Raw genomic sequence first — 19,592 nt, 5'->3', positions numbered from 1 at the left:
AGAATGAGTGTTTTTGAGAAAGTAAAAGAATGCACAGTCTCCTGTGAGGGCTAGGTTTAGGTGTAGGGTAGGTGTAGGGCGATAGAAAATACGGTTTGTACAGTATAAAAACCATTACACCTATGGAATGAACCCATAAAACATGTAAACACAACGTGTGTGTGTGTGTGTCTGTCTGTTTTGTACATAAACTCAGCAAAAAAGAAACATCCTCACACTTTCAGCTGCTTAATATCTGTATGAATATAAAAAGTTTACTAACTGGGACATTAACAGAAATTAAATAATGAGTCCATAAACAAAGAGGGTGTATAAGTCACAGTGAGTATCTTGTGTGTCCAGTATTACAGAGCATCTCGTCCTCATGGACTGCACCACCTATACTGAAATGTAGTATATGACATATATTGCCCTACATCAAGAGTGATATAGATATCTATGTTGCCTATAAGGCCATATATACACTGCCTGGCCAAAAAAAAATGTTGTCATTTGGACTTTAATAAGCAAATACTGAAGAGGATGGGATCATTATTGGAGCGAATGTTTCTTGCATGTTATATATTTTGCAAGAATTCTTTCAACCCTAACCGATGCAGTGTGTAGCTTTCATTTTAAAAGATGTAAGATGTACCGTAGGCTCTGATTTTCAAGTAGTGATTCAGTGTGAGCATAAGGAATCATTTTCACATATGAATTATCCACCACAGAGACCTGAGCTTAATTTTATTGAAAGTCTTTAGGATGTGCTGGAGTCAATGTTACAGAATGGTTTGATTGTCAATTCAAGATCTCAGCAAAAAATTAATCCAAATGTTGAAACAATGCCATAAAGAAACCACAGTGTTATCAAAGATAAAGATGGTCCAATGAAATATTAGAGTGTTCTTAAATCTTCTTAAATTGCTTATTTAAATCCAGATGATTGGATTCTCTGACATGAGGTGCAGTCCTTACTTGAGGGGCTTTCCTGATCCTGTCCCCTCTCCACCACTTTGCTTCCTGTCTCTCTGTCCTACTGCACAAAAGTACGGTGGCCGAGAGAGCTCAATGCGCTGCAACTTAAGAAAACACATGCAAACAGAAAAAATGACAACAAATTAAGAAAACTTCTTCATCAGTTTGACAACACGGGTGCTGCAAATCCTCGCAACGCAAACACAAATACGGAAACGTGCTGCCACTTCTCACAACACAACCAAACACAGAAACGCCCTGCAAACACACAAACGCGCTGCAAATAGCACAGACCACAACGGAAATGTTTCAGGGGGACCTCAAAAAGTGACGAACCCAGCTGGGACCTGAATTTTTTAACTAAAAGCCACTGAACAAATAATCAGGTCCAGATATTGAACATTTATTTTTCTATTGCCCTTATGCTATTTCATTTTGGACTGACTTTAAAATAGACATAACAAAGAAATTAGGCAAACCCCTTAATTTAGATTTTCATGATATTTTACTTTGTTTTCAAAACCCCTCTTTTTCTGATAAACAGGTTTATGTTATAAATCTCTTAATTATCTTAGCAAAGTTTTATATTCACAAGTCAAAAGTAAGTCAGAAGAAACCATTATATATTACATTTTGTAACACTGATCTTAAAATTTACCTAGAAACCCTCTCTAATATGACATCTCAAAATAAGAAGCTCATAAAAACAAAACAAATTTGAAAGCTTTTTAAATTTATGTAATTGCCTGGAATTTCTTTTTTTGTTTGTTTTGTTTTGTTTTGTTTTTTGTTTTTCTTTTGGTATGTTTGTGTTCATCTTGTGTGTTTTCTCTTTATGCTGTTATTTATTTATTTGCAGTTGAATTTGCAATTTGAAATGTGCAATGTTGCCTTGTTTTTTTTGTTTGATGATGAAACTGAATAAATAATAATAATAATAATAATAATAATAATAATAATAATAATAATAATAATAATCAGGTCTATTTGTGTGTTCACAGCACGTTTCTGTGTTTGGTTGCGTTGTGAGGATTTGCAGCGCCTGTGTTGTCAAACTGATGAAGTTTTCTTAATTTGTTGTCATTTTTTTCTGTTTGCATGTGTTTTCTTAAGTTGCAGCCCGTCGAGCTCTCTCAGCCGTACAAAAGGCCAAAAACATAAATGTGAAAATGTTGGGGTAGTGGGATGAGGGGGTGCTGTCTGCTGTAATGTACACACCAGTTAAAATAAAACCTACACCCCTGGTTTTTGGCATATCAAGTTGAATACTCAACATAATATATATATATATATATATATATATATATATATACTTTCCTCACGCCAGTGTTTTTTTCCCATCAGATTCCCATCAGCTCGCTCTGGACCCAAACACTGCATATAAACTCCTCCGTCTGTCTGAGGGGAACACAGTGGTGACTTACACTAACACACGGCAGCCGTATCCTGATCATCCAGACAGATTTGTTAGATATCTTCAGGTGTTGTGTAGAGAGAGTGTGAGTGGACGCTGTTACTGGGAAGTTGAGTGGAGTGGAAGAGAAGTGCAAATATCATTGTCATATAAGAGTATCAGCAGGAAGGGATCTGGTCATAAGTGTTTATTTGGATGTAATGATCAGTCCTGGAGATTGTCCTGCTCTCCCTTCAGTTTCTCATTCTGGCACAAAGACAAATATACTGAACTCCCTGTTCCCTCCAGCTGCAGTAGAATAGGAGTGTATGTGGATCACAGTGCAGGAACTCTGTCCTTCTACAGCGTCTCTGACACAATGAACCTCATCCACACAGTCCAGACCACATTCACTCAGCCGCTCTATCCTGGGTTTGGGGTTGGTTATAAATCATCAGCGAAACTGTGTTGATCTAACGGTCTAGATCATAGAGATTTTACACATTGTATATGCCAACCCATGATAAATCAGAATGTTTATATTTGCAGATGCATTTATCCAGAGCAACTTACAAATTACAAAACAGTAAGATGTTGTAAACAACAGCTGAACTTCTGTCACTCATAATAACGTGTGTTGTACAATATTATAATGGAGTAGATACTTTATCATCAGTTTAATATAATATTGACTGTAAAATTGGTAAATACTGTTTGTCCATGAAAAAATGGTTAAAATCTCATTATATAACTGAAATGACAATTTAAATTATTCAAGAGTCCTAAAATCAAAAGTGTGAATCTTGCCATCCAAACACTTTTAAATTAACACAAAGGTACATTATAAAAGAAATAATAAATAAATAAATTTTGAAGATTGGAAAAAGATTGGAAAGAGGCAGAATGGGTTTGTACTTTTATAATCTTTTAAGGGATCCGATACAGGTGTGCTCTCACTGCACGTACAGGACCTTTAATAGTATATGTATAACAGTATATTTAAGATGCCGTGTATATGGTGTAAAAATGTGTTTTAATTTCTTTTTATGTAAATGTGATACTGTATTTCATTTTGTTTTTATTTGTGTTTTTTAGCTTATGTTTTCTTTGTCATTATGATATACTACTGAAGTAAAACCACCTCACTGTTTCAATATATTGTACTGCAGACTTAAAAATCTCCAGATTGATTAAAAAAGCAAACATTTTTCACACAATGTGCTAGAATTTATTAATGAAATACGTCTCATATTTAAGACCACAAATGGGAAAATGGGGATTAATCAAAAAGTAATAAAAACGTACAAACTGATCACTTTCAAAAAGACCAATCACATTTCGAAATTTCTAAAATATATCTAAATTACGACCTATGCTCTCAATGTCAAATGCTGAAACGTAAATTCATGCGTTTATGACCTCAAGGTTAGATTATTGTAATGCTTTATTGGGTGGTTGTTCTGCTCACTTAATAAACAAACTCCAGCTGGTCCAAAATGCAGCAGCTAGAGTTCATACTAGAACCAAAAAGTATGATCATATTAGCCTGGTTCAGTCAACACTGTACTGGCTCCCTATTAAACATCGTATAGATTTTAAAATCTTGCTAATTACTTATAAAGCCCTGAATGGTTTAGCTCCACAGTACCTGAGTGAGCTCTTATCGCATTATAGTCCCTCACGTCCGCTGCGTTCTAAAAACTCTGGCAATTTGATAATACCTAGAATATCAAAATCAACCGCGGGCGGCAGATCATTTTCTTATCTAGTGCCCAAACTCTGGAACAATCTACCCAACACTGTTTGGGATTCAGACACACTCTGTCAGTTTAAATCTAGATTAAAGACCCATCTCTTTAACCTGGCTTACACATAACACATCAACATATTTCTATAATTCAAATCCGTTAAAGGATTGTTAGGCTGCTTTAATTAGGTCAACCGGAACCGGGAACACTTCCCATAACACCCAATGTACTCAGTGGATCGTAAGAAGAATGGCATCTACGCTAATATTAGTCTGTTTTTTTCTTACCCCAAGGTCACCTTAACCACCAGATCCAGTCTGTATCCAGATCAGATGGTCACTGCAGTCCCCCAGATCCTGTCTGTACCCAGCCCAGACGGTGGATCAGCACCTAGAGACGACCTCTACAGCCCTGAATGTCACTGGAGACCACATCGACTAGATGAGCCCCAGAGACGGATCCCCAGTGAAGACCACATCACCTAGACGGCCATCAGCACAAGACCAGATGAGTCCTTTGCATCTGGCCAGAGGAGAACTGGCCCCCCGACCGAGCCTGGTTTCTCCCAAGGTTTTTTTTCTCCATTTTGTCACCGATGGAGTTTTGGTTCCTTGCTGCTGTTGCCTCTGGCTTGCTTAGTTGGGGACACTTTTTCTTTACACGATATTGTATTTTATTTTACTATATTTGATTAACTGCCTTTACCTGAAAATTGAGTGTTTATTGTTGCCCTTTTGCATTGTTGATGTACTATTTCCTATTTAATACTGTACAGCCACTTTGTCACAATTCTGTATTGTTATAGCGGTATATAAAGGTGACTTGACTTGACTTGACTTAACTTGACTTGACATTTCTCACAACCTGTGGAAAAGACAAGAAGACTAAACTCACCATCACATTTCTGCTTCAGTATTTACATTGCAAGTATTTTGTATGTTCAGAGATCTTGTTTGTTGTGCTACAGAAGCCCCTGTCATTTCAGATCCTCATAAGTTTTCTTGTTGACCACGTTTCCACTGGAGTCTTCATATTCCTCCTGCAAGACAAAAAAAAAAAAAAAAAAAAAAAAAACTATAGATATTTTCTTTCAGACCCAAGATTTAATCTTTCTTTCTCCAACAAGGATCAAATCAAGCAGCCAAAGCAGAGTTTTAACAGCTGATTAATGTTGGTTAAACCTGATGCTTCAGTCAGAGCAGAGCTGAACAGGTCAGTGTGACTTCACTCAGTGTAATGTCAGACTATTGAATGTGTTTCAGAATAACTCACCTCTGTGTCTGTCTGCCATCGCTCTAATGCTTTCTGTGACTTCAGCTTTGACCAGACTATTAGAAAAGAGAAAAATGCATTTTAACTGCAAGGACAGACACCATTACTGTCATTTTCCATAACGTTTATTAGCATGCATCAATAATGATTTAATGAATAACTGACACCAATATTACTATTGGCATTTTTCTCAACTTTTAAACAGTTTAAAATATTAGTTAGATTTTTTTTTTTTTTTATTTTTATGTTTTCAATATATTTTGTTAAGATAAATGATATATGTTGTTTTCCTTTATTAAAATGTTTATTTCATAAAGGACTACACTATAAAACTGTCAATCCTGTTAGCAATTAAATATAAACATGGCTGGAGATGGAACGATGCTTTATCATTTAGTAGCACTAATGCATAGTGTACACTGTATAAATTGGGTGAAATGTATATCTGTGATGAATTACTGTACTCACGGGACACTGCATCCTCAATCTGGGTGACATTAGCAAAGTGGGCTGTATTAGGAATGCCCAAACAGTGCATGCCGTGAGCATGACGCCACTCCTGATGAAACACAGAAAACTGATTTTTGACCGGGAACACCAAAGGTGTCACAGACTTTCAATACAGCACAAGGGTTAAGACTAAAATTACAAACGTTTGTTCATTTACATTTGTTTCTATACTGTCCTGACATACTATCTAGTATTTTCAGTAAGAGTAATATTCTCATTAGTGCATGATTAGTAAAGGTGATACAGAACATGCGGAACATGCATTGAAAGTCAGTAAATTCACTACCTAAAACGGAAACAAGTGAAATCCTGCTCCATTAATACATCTAATATTTTTATTGCAAACTTACTGCAAAGTGTCTCTGGAAGGCTTTGGGTCCTCTGTACATGTAATTCCCACAAATCTCACAGTTGTAATTGATGTTCAGGCCGTGCAGCTTGTACAGTCAGTATGGAATCGGCTAAAGACAACAGACAAAAGACAAAGTTGCTTCCTCTGGACGTTCTCATGGGTTAGCTGCCTTTGCTCCTGCAACACACAACAAAACACATCAGCTTTCAGCAACATCACTGCAGACAATTCACACCAATCAAACCAAAGAAAAACACTGAAAAAATTACTGAAAAAATACATTCTGAAGTTAATTTACTAAGAAACATCAAAAAGTAAACTATATCTGAGATCTAATGTATCTCATCGATCTCAGGTGCCACTGTAACAATATAATCCATTTATTTACTTCGCCTGTTAGTGGTTTTAATGTTGTGGCTGTGCATATCTTCTGCGTACAAAATTATAGTATTAATGTGTAATGAGAGGAGAATAAATACAAAACTAAATATACAACAGGCAGACTGCTTACCCCCAAGATCTCCACATATTCATAAATCTGAGCTTCAAGAAAGGCAGTTTCCTTGTTGCGCTCAGAGTCTCTGCAGACACAAGATAGACAGATAGATAGATATTTTTAGTGAACAAATAAATAACATTTATTAATACATTTAACAGGCAAATAATGCACACAAAATATTTAAGAAAACACAAACATTTTGCAAATGTTTCTGTGCTAATTTAAACCTGAATGCATTGTATTATACATATAAATGGAGATAGGCTTACTTCTTTGGTCCCTTGGCTTTTGGGTTTTTGGCAGACAGTGAGGGGTCCAGTGATTCCAGAGATTTGCCTTTAGTGCTGAACAGATGCTTCTAGTGTGCTACAATGAAAAAACACAGACAAACATCACACGTTTGGACTTTACAAACAGCCTCAAAAATCAGGGACCGCCAGTTCTATGAATGTTTTCTTGTTATGTTTTATTTGTTAGGGACAGATACAATAAACACAGATGAAATTGAAATAACAGTCATCCCATACATGTATCAAAGTTCTTGTAGCTGAAACTCATTTGCAACACTTGTTCCTAGGAGAAAAAAATTCTGTAAAAAAAACGGAAAAAGTACTGGCAGCTCATTACCTGGACTTTGTACCGTAAATTTACAGTCTGTTAATTTACAGTCTGCCACCAGTAAAAAAAACAGGACTTTTTCTGTTTTAATGGTGTATTTATATCTATAAATATATATATATTTATAAAGCAAATAAATCCAGCACAATATACAACTTGAACATGGTTTATACTTCATGTAAACATTCTTAAAAGTGCATTCAATGGCTTATGTTTTCCTTAAATGGGTTAGGACTAAACGATATCAAATAATCAATTCATTTAACAATGTGTCAAACACTGAAAAATGCCTGTATTGTAAAAGACAGTTTAGCTTTAAACAGTAACAGACAGAATTAAAAAAAAAAAAAAAAAAAAAAAAGGAAACATGAGCATCTGTACAATACAGGTGTTCCACTAAAAAGTTATCACAAAATTTAAACTTCAAACTGTAAAACAGTCAAGATTCAAAACTTTCTTCTTATAAGAGAAAACAATATTGTTTACAGGGATAGTTCATACAAAAATGTGAATTCTGTCAATTACTCACCCTCATACAATTCCAAACCCACTTTCATTCATTTTTCAAAACACAAATTCATTAATTATTAATTAATCAGTATTTTTAATTAAACATGGGTACTTTCTGTCCCTCTATTGACAGTCTATACAACTACCATTTTCAAGGTCCACATTTGAAGTGGATCAGTAAAGTTTATCAAAATTGTCCTAAGACATGAATGAGTATTGTTTTGGTTATAGGGCAACTTTGGCAAAAGGTTTTGATCCACTTCAAATGTTGACTTCTGTAAAGACATCAGTAAAGTATGTGACTCCAGTGGCTTGACAACAGAATTTTGAAGTTCACTGTAACTGAAATATCATTAAAGTGATGCAATTCATTATAGGGGATGTATTATTTCCCATTTATCAGCATGTTTAATACAAGTGCCATTTTTGTTTTTATTTTAAAAAAGCTCAAATATTACATGGATTTTCAAAATTGTCCATGCAAGAGTCTTGGAGGAATGCGCAGCCACTTGGTTGCCTTCATCTCAAACCACGTTTAGGATTTCTTCACAGGAAAATTCTAAAAGAAGTGGATATAACAAAAAATGGAATTAATTAAACTGAACTACAGAGTAACATGCAGGCTGGAGATGGAAAATCAATCATACAGTATTTTAAGTTCATTAAATTAACTGCTAACCCTAATAACTTGCCAATTAAAATATTTGTTTATAAATTGCTTAACTTACATTTCCAATAGTCTCCATTTACATTTGTCATACGAGCTTGTCAGATCATCTGTGTCTTACAATATACTTCATTATTTTCAATTAAATAAACAGATAAACATTTCATAACATACGTGTTGCTTACTTCTGTATGGATTCCAATGTAAGTGCCGCCTCTTCTGGGTATTTGTAGCTCACAACCGCAACAATTAACTTCCTGAACGACAGCAATCCTGAACTGCCCATCACCTTAAACAAAAAAGACATTACAAAATGACCATATACATAATGACAAGCACTTCGAACACACCTTATACACACCAGGATGATAACATGCACAAGTAATCAATCCGATCATTTTGGTAACATTAGCACGTTGTCTGTGACGTGACTTCCGACGCATCAGACAGCAACAACTTCACATTGTTGTGAAAGTCAACAGAATAAATTACTCAGTAACTATTTTCTTTCTGATACATAACACTAATGTTAAATAAAACTGTTAATAAAACAGAATACAAACCCGTGATAAGAATGCGGGTGTGCTTGAGATTCACAGTACAGCAGCAATCACGTCCTGTCATTAAAAAAACAAAACGAAAGAAACACAACGGTCATTTTGACATAATGTCGTGTGCATTTGTCCATTAGAGTGAGAAAGATAACTCGATGAGCTGTACGTTACCGGACCGCTGACCTGAAGTGGCATTCTGTCGGACGCCTCGGTTTACACAGTCGCTTCACAGACAGCTTGCTAGTAACGTTACCGAATTAGTTTCTGTTTAGCATTTTATCTTCCGTGTGTGTGAAACAAGACAATAAAAGGTCAAAACTTACCTCATTTGGCAGAAAACTCCACGAGGAAGATGTCTGACGATAGGCAGAGAAATGTTGAGTGCGACGGCTCCGACGTTCATTTGCCAAACAAGCCAGAGAGCAACTAAGTTAACCTTACGTAAACAATTTTTTGTGACATTTAACAACATATAATTTACCACGAAGGGTAAAAACGGGTTTCCTAAATTCGAAAACCGACATTAAAATGAAACTTTGACCGAGAAACTCTCCTTCTCTTCGCTCTTGTTCCCACAATGCCATGCGTAATTAAAACATATGGAAAAACATCCTGTAAAAACCAAATACGGAAAATTTCCTTTAATTATTAGGGTATATTGTACTGTATTTTTACGGATTTGTTTTTACAGTAAGGCCTTTTATAAATTAAGTAGAATACAAATATACAAGTACACTAAATATGACTACAGGTTTGCTGCTGAATCTACCCAGATTTTGTAGCTTTTATAATTATTATGATTTGCAATAGATTTTAAATAATCAGGCAATGAATTTTTACACCATTTACAGTCTAATGTTTTACAAAATGTAACTTTACAATTTCAACAAGAAGCCACTACAACATGATCATTTAAACATCTAAATACAAACTTTACATAGTGAAAAAGGCGGTAACACTTTACAATACAGTGCACAAATATGCATTAATTCATGCTTAACTAATGCAGATATAATCATGAGTTAATATATAACTCATAAAGAACTAAACCATATATTAATAATTACTTCATCAGCAACAAATGAACATTCTATATGATAAATATAGATTGGTATATAGATCAATAAATTGTTATTAGTTAAATGTGTCATGATGTATTAATTCCTTAATAACACATTTTAACACATGTCTGCTTTAATTAATCATTAGCTAATGATTTGCAAAGATATCATTATGATATGACTTTACTTGTTGTTACTATTAACTAATTGTTAAGTAATATGTCATTGTGGTTATTATAATACCTAGAATATTTTGCTAATACCTAGAATATCAAAATCAACCACGGGCGAAAATCAACAATCCTCCGTTAAAAGGACTGTTAGGCTGCTTTAATTAGGTCAACCTGAACCGGGAACACTTCCTATAACACCCAATGTACTCAGTGCATCGTCAGAAGAATGGCATCTATGGCATCTATCTTCTTATTCCGAGGTCACCTTAACCACCAGATCCAGTCTGTATCCAGATCAGATGGTCACTGCAGTCCCCCAGATGGATCAGCACCTAGAGATGACCTCTTTTTAGGGTTTAGAGTTTAGGGTTGTTTATTCTCACTTTTTTTTTTTTTAACTGTCAAAGCAGCTCATTACTGAGTTTCTGGAGCTTAGTGATCCACTTACACAGACTGTCAACACACTCACAACAGGTAAATGATTTCATTCTTAAATTTAAATACAAATTGAACTTTAAAATTGTATCTGGTTTGTAAACAAACAAGTTCTTTTCTTGTTTTGATCACATGTATTGTAAGTGTGAGCAGTTCTGTTAAGCTGAGGATACTCCTCTTCTCCACTAATTAAGTAACAGAGACATTGAATTTATAAACAGTATTGTTCTTTTAATTTTTTTTTATTTATGATTACTTTCTGCAGGTGTACCAGGCCTGACCTGCCACTGTATAGGCCTTTCCAAACAACTCCAGATGTAACAAGTCTAAAGGGCTTGAAAGGAAATGCCATAGACATCACCCCATAACCTGCTCATGCAAAATCACAGTCATCTAATATCTGGACATAGCTGGGTTATTGACACAAAATGAATAATGGTTTTATTTTGTAAAGGTGTTCATCTAACAACTCACAGCAACTTTCTGTTCTCACTAACTCTGAGTTTCTGTATAAGACTGACACCTAGTGGACATTTTAGGGTGTGGGTTTACAGCCTTACTTGTTTTGCACACGTCTCTCAAACACAGAACCAGGAAACTGTTACAAGAAACTGAAACTGATCTGCTGTTGAGCTGTTGTTTGTGTGTCTGTATTGCTGTAGACACAGTGAAATGGCTGAAGCCAGTGTTTTTTCAGTGGATCAGTTCAGCTGTCCAGTGTGTCTGGATCTCCTGAAGGATCCAGTGGCCATTCCCTGTGGACACAGTTACTGTATGAGCTGCATTACAGACTGCTGGGATCAAGAGGATCAGAAGAGAGTCTACAGCTGCCCTCAGTGCAGACAGACCTTCAGTCCAAGACCTGCTTTAGGTAAAAACACCATGCTGGCTGAAGTGGTGGAGAAACTGAAGAAGACCAAACTAAAAGCTGCTGTTCCTGCTGGATCTGGAGACGTGGAGTGTGACATCTGTACTGGAAGAAAACACAAAGCTGTCAAGTCCTGTCTGGTGTGTCTGGAGTCTTACTGTCAAACTCATTTTGAGCGTCATGAGGAGTTTCACTCAAGAAAGAGACACAAAGTGATCAACGCCACTGGATGACTGCAGCAGATGATCTGCCATCAACATAATAAACTTCTGGAGGTTTTCTGTTGTACTGACCAGCAATGTGTTTGTGTACTTTGTTTGACGGATAAACATAAAAACCATGAGACTGTATCAACTGCAGCAGAGAGGACAGAGAAAGAGGTATGAACTGAAACGACACATTGATTTATTAATGCTGACACTTCAAGTGTTTCTCCTCACTGCAGTATCCAGCTGTATCATTATTGCATCATGTGATCTTCATTCCATTGGGAGATAAAACATGACAGCTCTGTATTTGTGCACAAGCTGAACTTTGCTTTTATCAAATGGCTCAAGTCCCTACTCTAACTGAACATGAGTTTCTTTGTTGCTGCAAATTGCAAGATGTCAATTTTTGCTAATTAATTCATGATTGCAGAATAATGATGACAGTAAGAATTATATATGCCCCCTTCATGTCTGAGGACTTTGTGTCTAACCTAAATATAAATAATGATCCCAAACCTCTCATGAACATTGTTGTAAAGAAAAATATTTTTAATCAAACAGGCAACTTTTTACATTTTGAATTTGTGATAGTTTTATGTAATAAGTCTTGGGTTTGCTGTTTTTTAATTTCTCTTCCAGAAACACTTGAAGGAGACACAGAGTAAACTCCAGCAGAGAATCCAGCAGAGACAGAAAGATCTTGAGCAGCTGAGAGAGGCTGTGGAGTCTCATAAGGTGAGTTTGGAGAAGAAGAGAAGTTTGAGACTCAGTTTGACTCTCCTCTTTCAGTCCCACTGAAGCCGCTGTGTCTCTCAGGCTGTGTGAGGAAGCAGTAAGAGCTGATTGTGATGTGTGTGTAACAGCGCTCTGCACAGACAGCAGTGGAGGACAGTGAGAGGATCTTTACTGAGCTCATCCGCTCCATTGAGAGAAGCCGCTCTGAGGTGACACAGCGGATCAGAGATCAGGAAAAGGCTGCAGTGAGTCGAGCTGAAGAACAAATGGAGCGACTGGAGCAGGAGATTGATGATCTGAAGAAGAGAAACACTGAGCTGGAGCAGCTTTCACACACAGACGATCACATCCATTTCCTCCAGGTAACAGATCTAGTGTCTTTAATTAACTGGCATTGATTATATCAACCACACTGACTGATGAATGGATAAACATGTTTTATAATGATTATTATTATTATTATTATTAATTATCACGGTCATGTTTCATGTTTCCTTCTTTTTGAAGGACTTTAAAGTAGACTGGAAATACTTGAATTACTGTATTTTGCAGTTTTTTTTTAGCAGAATTGTTTTCTGGTTTATTAATTTTTATTCCTGTAGAGTCTTCAGTCTTTCTCAGCTCCTCCTGAATCTACAGAAAACATCAGTGTCAGTTTCCTCTTTTCTTTTGATGGTGTGAGAGAATCTGTCAGTCAGCTGAGACACAAACTGGAGGATTTCTGCAAAAATGAGATGGAAAGGATAAATGGTAAAATATTAGAGATCCATCTGCTCTCTGTAATGAGCCTAACATCATCTAATATCATGCAGCAAATCTTTACATTTAAGTACATTTGAAATGCAGGTAGACAATAATATATCTCTTTAAATGAGATCTACACTTTTAATATCTGTTATTTTCACAGTCACTCACAGTAACATTGTTCCCAGGACCAGAGAAGACTTCCTACAGTGTAAGTCACTAAGAAACACAATTAAATTACACACATTAAGATACTTCATCTAGAATGTTTATTTCTTGGAAGTGGAAGAAAACATCATTAGTGTTGACATTCTTTATTATTATTAATATATATATATATATATTATTTTATAGTTTTTTTGGGTTTTTTTTTTAAGTAATCCAGTGGTCAGAGCAATAGCCTTGTGGGCAACACTCTGACATACAGTATAGAGTACAGTATATAGAGTGACTATAGAGTACATCTGTGACTCTGGAAATTCAAGATTAAGTCTTGTCTAAAGGTCCTGTTCCAGCCCAATACTGACCCTATCATTTGAATGCTGTAGCAGAAATCGAGATTCATCAGACCTGGCAACCTTTTTACAAAATGTTTACGAAATATCTTTTCATACTTTCATTTCAAGAAACTGCTTTTTTTTTCTCCTGTTGTTACCTGAGTTGACCTTAAACGATAGAACGGAGCATATATGCTTCATTCAAAGGGCATTAAAGTGTGAGAGATGTGAATTTAAATTGTATTTATTTACAGAGGTATATTATGTCACACTTTACACTAGTAAGTTCTACTAAGTTTTGTCTGTGTCAAATGCTGCAGTGGCATAGCGCAACTCCATGAATGAATTTTCCAAAGTGAAGTAAATTTCAGTGGATATCCCGTGCTCAGAGAGTAAGGAGCAATAAACACTGTGTAGGGACCCTGTCAATCAAAACACAGTTCATGCATGGAGCTCTCTTCTAACAAGCTGGTGATCTGAATCAGGGCCTGTATTGACAAAAAACTTACCACTAAGAGTTCTCCTAAATAGCAGTAAACGTTTTTAGTTACGAGTTTTCTCTTAATACCTATTCACAAAGCTGATGAAACAAACATTTACTAAGGAATAGAGAGAAGTCTTAGGCTAAGAGTAAGGGCGACGTTGACCTCGATGCTATGAATTATGTCAGCATGCTTATTAACAATGCACAAAGTGATAGGGGGAGGGGAAGGATCTCTGTCAGAGATTTGTTCATAGAAATATTGTAGAGCATTATATTATGTAACCATATTCAAAAAAAGGTTTAAAAATAAAAATGTTGTCACATTCAAAAAAAAAAAAAGATTTTCAAAATGCAGGCCAAATGTCACTAATTAAACAAATATATGTTCAGCTAATTGTCACATGTGTGCTTCTTGTAAACAGTTAGCGGATATGTATATAAAAGCCCAGAGTAGAATAAACATGGCTGATAGTAAGAAATGCAAACGTAAAACAAAACCAAACTGGACGCACCAGCTGTTACCTCCAGCAAAAAGCCATTTAAGCCCTGCTGAAAAAACAAAAACAACAAAAAAAAAAAAAAAAACAATAGAAACCATCACAGAATTTGCAATGGTTTTACTGGTTCTAATGGGAATCGTGCTGGTTTTAATGGTGCATGATTGGTCGCTTTCTATTGTTGGCTTGTTGAAACCACTAAATACACCGGTGCAAATCATAGATAATAAGGTGACAAACAAGTGCATAATCGGGAACTGAGAGAACCAAGGAAACAGGAAACATATGTATGTACAGGTAGATGCCTTATTAGCAGATGTCTCTATGGGCCACTATATGTAAGCCGTCCGCCATATTGAAATGGTCAAAGCCAGTCTGTGAACACTTGAGAGCAAGTTCTGCACTCACAGTTATACACATTTATATCTATATCTGCATCAGACTTTAGCAGATTGTTTTGCTAGACTAACACTAGAGATGAAGCCATTAGCTAACACAACATTAAAAAGTTACCATAGTTTAAAAACTTAATACATAATAAAAACACAAACCAACACATTCTCACCTGTGAAAGTTTATCCCATTTAAATTTTGTCATTTTTGTCATTTGTTTTTTTTCCAAACAACCAGAAGCTGTGCTTACTCTGTGACAACACTTTGATAATTTCAAGATGGCAAACGCATCTACCTTTACATATCTATGACAGGAACTTAACAGAGAGGAAACACAGGAACCAATGAAAGCAGAAATACACACCAACATAAAAGTCCTCAGAACATAAACTCTTAAAATTATTCTCTGGGCTTTTGTCTTCAATTAACATAAAAGCTGAGATAGACAGGAAAGTGGGTAGAAAAAAACAGGAACATTTTAATTCACAAACCTTTGTCCAGTTTAAAATTCATAATTCTATTTTTTCTGCATCAGATTCCCATCGGCTTACTCTGGATCCAAATACAGTGTATAAACTCCTCCGTCTGTCTGAAGGGAACAGAGTGGTGACTTGCACTGGCATACTCCATCCGTATCAATATCCTGATCATCCAGACAGATTTGATGGATGTCTTCAGGTGTTGTGTAGAGAGAGTGTGAGTGGACGCTGTTACTGGGAGGTTGAGTGGAGTGGGAGTGATGGTGTTGATATATCAGTGTCATATAAGAGCATCAGCAGGAAGGGGTCTGGTTATGAGTGTTTATTTGGATGTAATGAACAGTCCTGGAGTTTGTCCTGCTCTTCTTGCAGTTTCTCATTCAGGCACAATAACAAATACACTGAACTCCCTGTACCCCCCAGTTTCCGTAGAATAGGAGTGTATGTGGATCACAGTGCAGGAACTCTGTCCTTCTACAGCGTCTCTGACACAATGAACCTCATCCACACAGTCCAGACCACATTCACTCAGCCGCTCTATCCTGGGTTTAATGTTTGGGGAACAGTCAGACTCTCTGATTTAACTAAATAATTGATACTGAATAATTGATATTGGTTCTGTGCCAATAATGTGATGTTGCATCTTTGTGTGATAAATTAGCAACAGCGAGATGTTACAGTATCTCAAGGTATTCAAAAAATTGAATTGACATTGTAAGTCAGATCCTCGGTTGTTCTTCCCAAATACTGTACATGTACTATGTAGCCATAGATAATACAATTCACATCAGTATAATAATGTATATAATGTATGTGAGTCTGAATGAGTGTGTATTTCTGTGGATCTGTGTCACTGTTGATTTAAATCATATATATATATATATATATATATATATATATTTTTTTTTTTTAACTATGTATATTATTTAATTGTTAACAATGTTTAACTGTTCTATGACTATATCAGAATGACCTGAAAATGCTCACATTTGTTTGGAAATTAATATTTTTAGTTTATATTTTAAAAGTATGTGTTTAGATACTCTATTTTAAGGTGTCCATAATACAGAGTAATTACCTACTTAAGTACTTAGTTGTAGCTGTTGTAGTTACATGAAACAAAATGTACTTACCATGTAAGTATGTTATGGAACAGCCTGTAATTACAGCAGATTTGAAAGTCACCAGACTGATTAAAAAAAGCAAACAAACAATTTTAACACAATGTACTAAAAAAGGAAAGTATCCATTAATTGAATAAGGAAAGTCATCTAATATTTAAGACAGCCAATGGAAAAATGGGGAATAATCAAATAGTAATAAAAATGTACAAACTGATAGCTTTTAAAAAAGACCAATCACATTTCTCACAAACTGTGGAAAAGACACGTTTCCACTGGAGTCTTCATATTCCTCCTGCAAGACAAAACAAAATGTATAGATATTGTCTTTCTGAATTCATAAACATCCAGTCTCAAGATTTATTCCCACTTGAAAACTTCTCTTTTCAACAAGCAACAAATCAAGCAGCCAAAACAGAGTTTTAACAGCTGATTAATGTTGGTTAAACCTGATGCTTCAGTCAGAGCAGAGCTGAACAGGTGAATGTGACTTCACTCAGTGTAATGTCAGACTATTGAATGTGTTTCAGAATAACTTGCCTCTGTGTCTGTCTGCCATCGCTCTAATGCTTTCTGTGACTTCAGCTTTGACCAGACTATTAGAAAAGAGAAAAAGGTAACACTTTATTTTGATAGTCCACTTTAGACATTCTACTAACAGTAAGTAATTTTGCAACTGCATGTCAACTAGTCAATAGAGTATTAGTAGACTGTCTGCTTACTATCTTCTAACACTTTGCAAGTATATGTCAACTTATTCTACTAACCCTAAACCTAACCTAACAGTCTGGTCTGAGAGTTAGTAGACATGTAGTTGCAAATGAATGAGAATTAGTTGACATGTAGTTGCAAAGTTACTTATAGTTAGAAGAATGTTGAAAGTGGAATATCAAAATAAAGTGTAACTGAGAAAAATGCATTTTAAGTACAAGGTAGTTTGACTTTGTTTTTAATATATTTTCAATATATTTTGTTAAGCTCAATGATATATGTTGTGTTCTATGCACGATCCTTATAATAAAGATATTTTTATAATGATTAGCCTTTATTAAAATGTTTACTTCGTAAAGGACATCACTATTTTTTTTAAATTAAAAGGTTATTGCAAATAAGCACCAGCATAAATATCAGCATTAAGCTCTACAACAAATACCCTGTAGTACCATGAATTTGAGCAGTAGGCTAGTAATGTCAAACAACTGTAAAACTGTCAGTCCTGTTAGAAATTAAATATAAGACTGGCTGGAACAGTGCTTTTTTATCATTTATTAACACTAACGCATAGTGTACACTGTATAAATTGGGTGATATGTATATCTGTGATGAATTACTGTACTCACAGGACACTGCATCCTCAATCTGGGTGTGGGCAAAGTGGGCTGTATTAGGAATGCCCAAAACAGGATGGAATTGGCTAAAGACAACAGACAAAAGACAAAGTTAATGACACACTATAAGTGTTTTACTACTAGAGCTCTATGATATTGAATATGTGATATAGAACAGAGTTAAAATACTACTCTTCTCCACTCTTCATTATGTTTTGGATGAATGATTGAAGTCAATTACTTTTTTTTTTCGTTTTTATCTCTAATGAACACTATAAATAACTAAAATAAAACCAAGTGTACCTTTCCATTCCAGCCGGGTGGCAGGTTTTTGGGGTTGTATATGATCTCATTATCTTCATCTTCACTCTCACTGGGCTGCTCTTCATCCTCCTCGTCACGCTCCTCTCCTGTGCACGCCTGCTTCCTCTGGACGTTCTCATGGGTCACACAAAAAAACACATCAGCTTTCAGCAACATCACTGCAGACAAATGTGTAACGAGAGGAGAATAATTTTAAAATCCTACAACAGACAGACTGCTTACCCCCAAGATCTCCACATATTCATAAATCTGAGCTTCAAGAAAAGCTGTTTCTTTGTTGCACTCAGAGTCTCTGCAGACAGGAGATAGATACATATATTTAAAAAAAAAAGATTAAATAAGTTACAGTTAACAGGCAAATGATGCATACAAACACAAATTATACATATTTTGTAAATAAGTCACTTGCTTCTGTACTAATTTAAATCTAACTGCAATGTATTTTCCATTATCTCAAATGACGAGAGGCTTACTTCTTTGGTCCCTTGGCTTTTGGGCTTTTGGCAAACAGTGAGGGCTCCAGTGACTCCAGAGATTTGCCTTTAGTGCTGAACAGACGCTGGGCCCTCTCTTCTAGTGTGAAAAACACAGACAAACATCACACATCTGGACATTACAGACTCCAGAATCAAGGACTGCCAGTTTAAATTATTTATTTGTGATACAGTTAAATATGAAATTGTAGTTAAAGTGAGAGCAACGTGAGCAGGACAGTGTGTTCACACTCACCCTCCACATTTGAGACCTAAAGCCATAAGAGCAGACATCAATCTGTCCAGACCCAGAGACGCCAGCTCCTGTAGCCATTAAACACAACATTAATGATCTGCCAGTCAGTTTGACAACATTAATGAAAACATTATTAACTAAGAAAACATGACAGTCGCATTTGTAAAGACGAGACCAAGAGAAACTGACCTCCCAGGAAGAGAAGGCAGACAGATTCAGATGGGCTCCAGCGTGAGTCCGAGCACTGCTCATCACTTTCTGTAACACACATATCAACCCTAGAGTGTTATGGAGATGAATGCTACATGTCATATGACAGTATACTCTGCTATAGGTGTGGTACAAACATAACATACCTAATACTGCAGAAAAATAAAGTCAATTCAGCAAGTAATGCAGCTGTACTGGAATTTCTTCTAATACTTGTGCTAACTT

General features: G+C 35.7%; 1 protein-coding gene, 2 long non-coding RNA genes and 1 pseudogene across 3 annotated transcripts in view; 2 read left to right on the top strand and 2 right to left on the bottom strand.

Moving 5' to 3' along the window:
• Window positions 1–4,291, top strand: part of LOC127160379 (tripartite motif-containing protein 16-like) — a 7,767-nt gene extending 3,476 nt beyond the window's left edge. The window contains exon 5 of the mRNA XM_051103023.1: window positions 2,302–4,291. Coding sequence (XP_050958980.1) covers window positions 2,302–2,822 — 521 coding nt within the window. The 3' untranslated portion in view covers window positions 2,823–4,291. The remainder of the gene's footprint in view (window positions 1–2,301) is intronic.
• Window positions 1–16,550, top strand: part of LOC127160382 (tripartite motif-containing protein 16-like) — a 20,628-nt pseudogene extending 4,078 nt beyond the window's left edge.
• On the bottom strand, window positions 6,369–7,050 carry LOC127160387 (uncharacterized). Its single transcript, XR_007826732.1, has 3 exons — window positions 7,001–7,050; window positions 6,744–6,813; window positions 6,369–6,409 (listed from the first exon to the last, which is right to left on the bottom strand). It is a non-coding gene; the product is annotated as an uncharacterized LOC127160387 (long non-coding RNA).
• On the bottom strand, window positions 7,201–9,837 carry LOC127160386 (uncharacterized). Its single transcript, XR_007826731.1, has 5 exons — window positions 9,404–9,837; window positions 9,252–9,320; window positions 9,090–9,143; window positions 8,712–8,815; window positions 7,201–8,418 (listed from the first exon to the last, which is right to left on the bottom strand). It is a non-coding gene; the product is annotated as an uncharacterized LOC127160386 (long non-coding RNA).
• Window positions 16,551–19,592: the final 3,042 nt, after the last annotated feature.

This window comes from Labeo rohita, unplaced genomic scaffold (assembly GCF_022985175.1).
Source record: "Labeo rohita strain BAU-BD-2019 unplaced genomic scaffold, IGBB_LRoh.1.0 scaffold_341, whole genome shotgun sequence".
Lineage (NCBI taxonomy): Eukaryota > Metazoa > Chordata > Actinopteri > Cypriniformes > Cyprinidae > Labeo > Labeo rohita.
The sequence above is the reverse complement of the archived record's forward strand: the minus strand, read 5'-3'. Positions and strand labels throughout refer to the sequence as shown.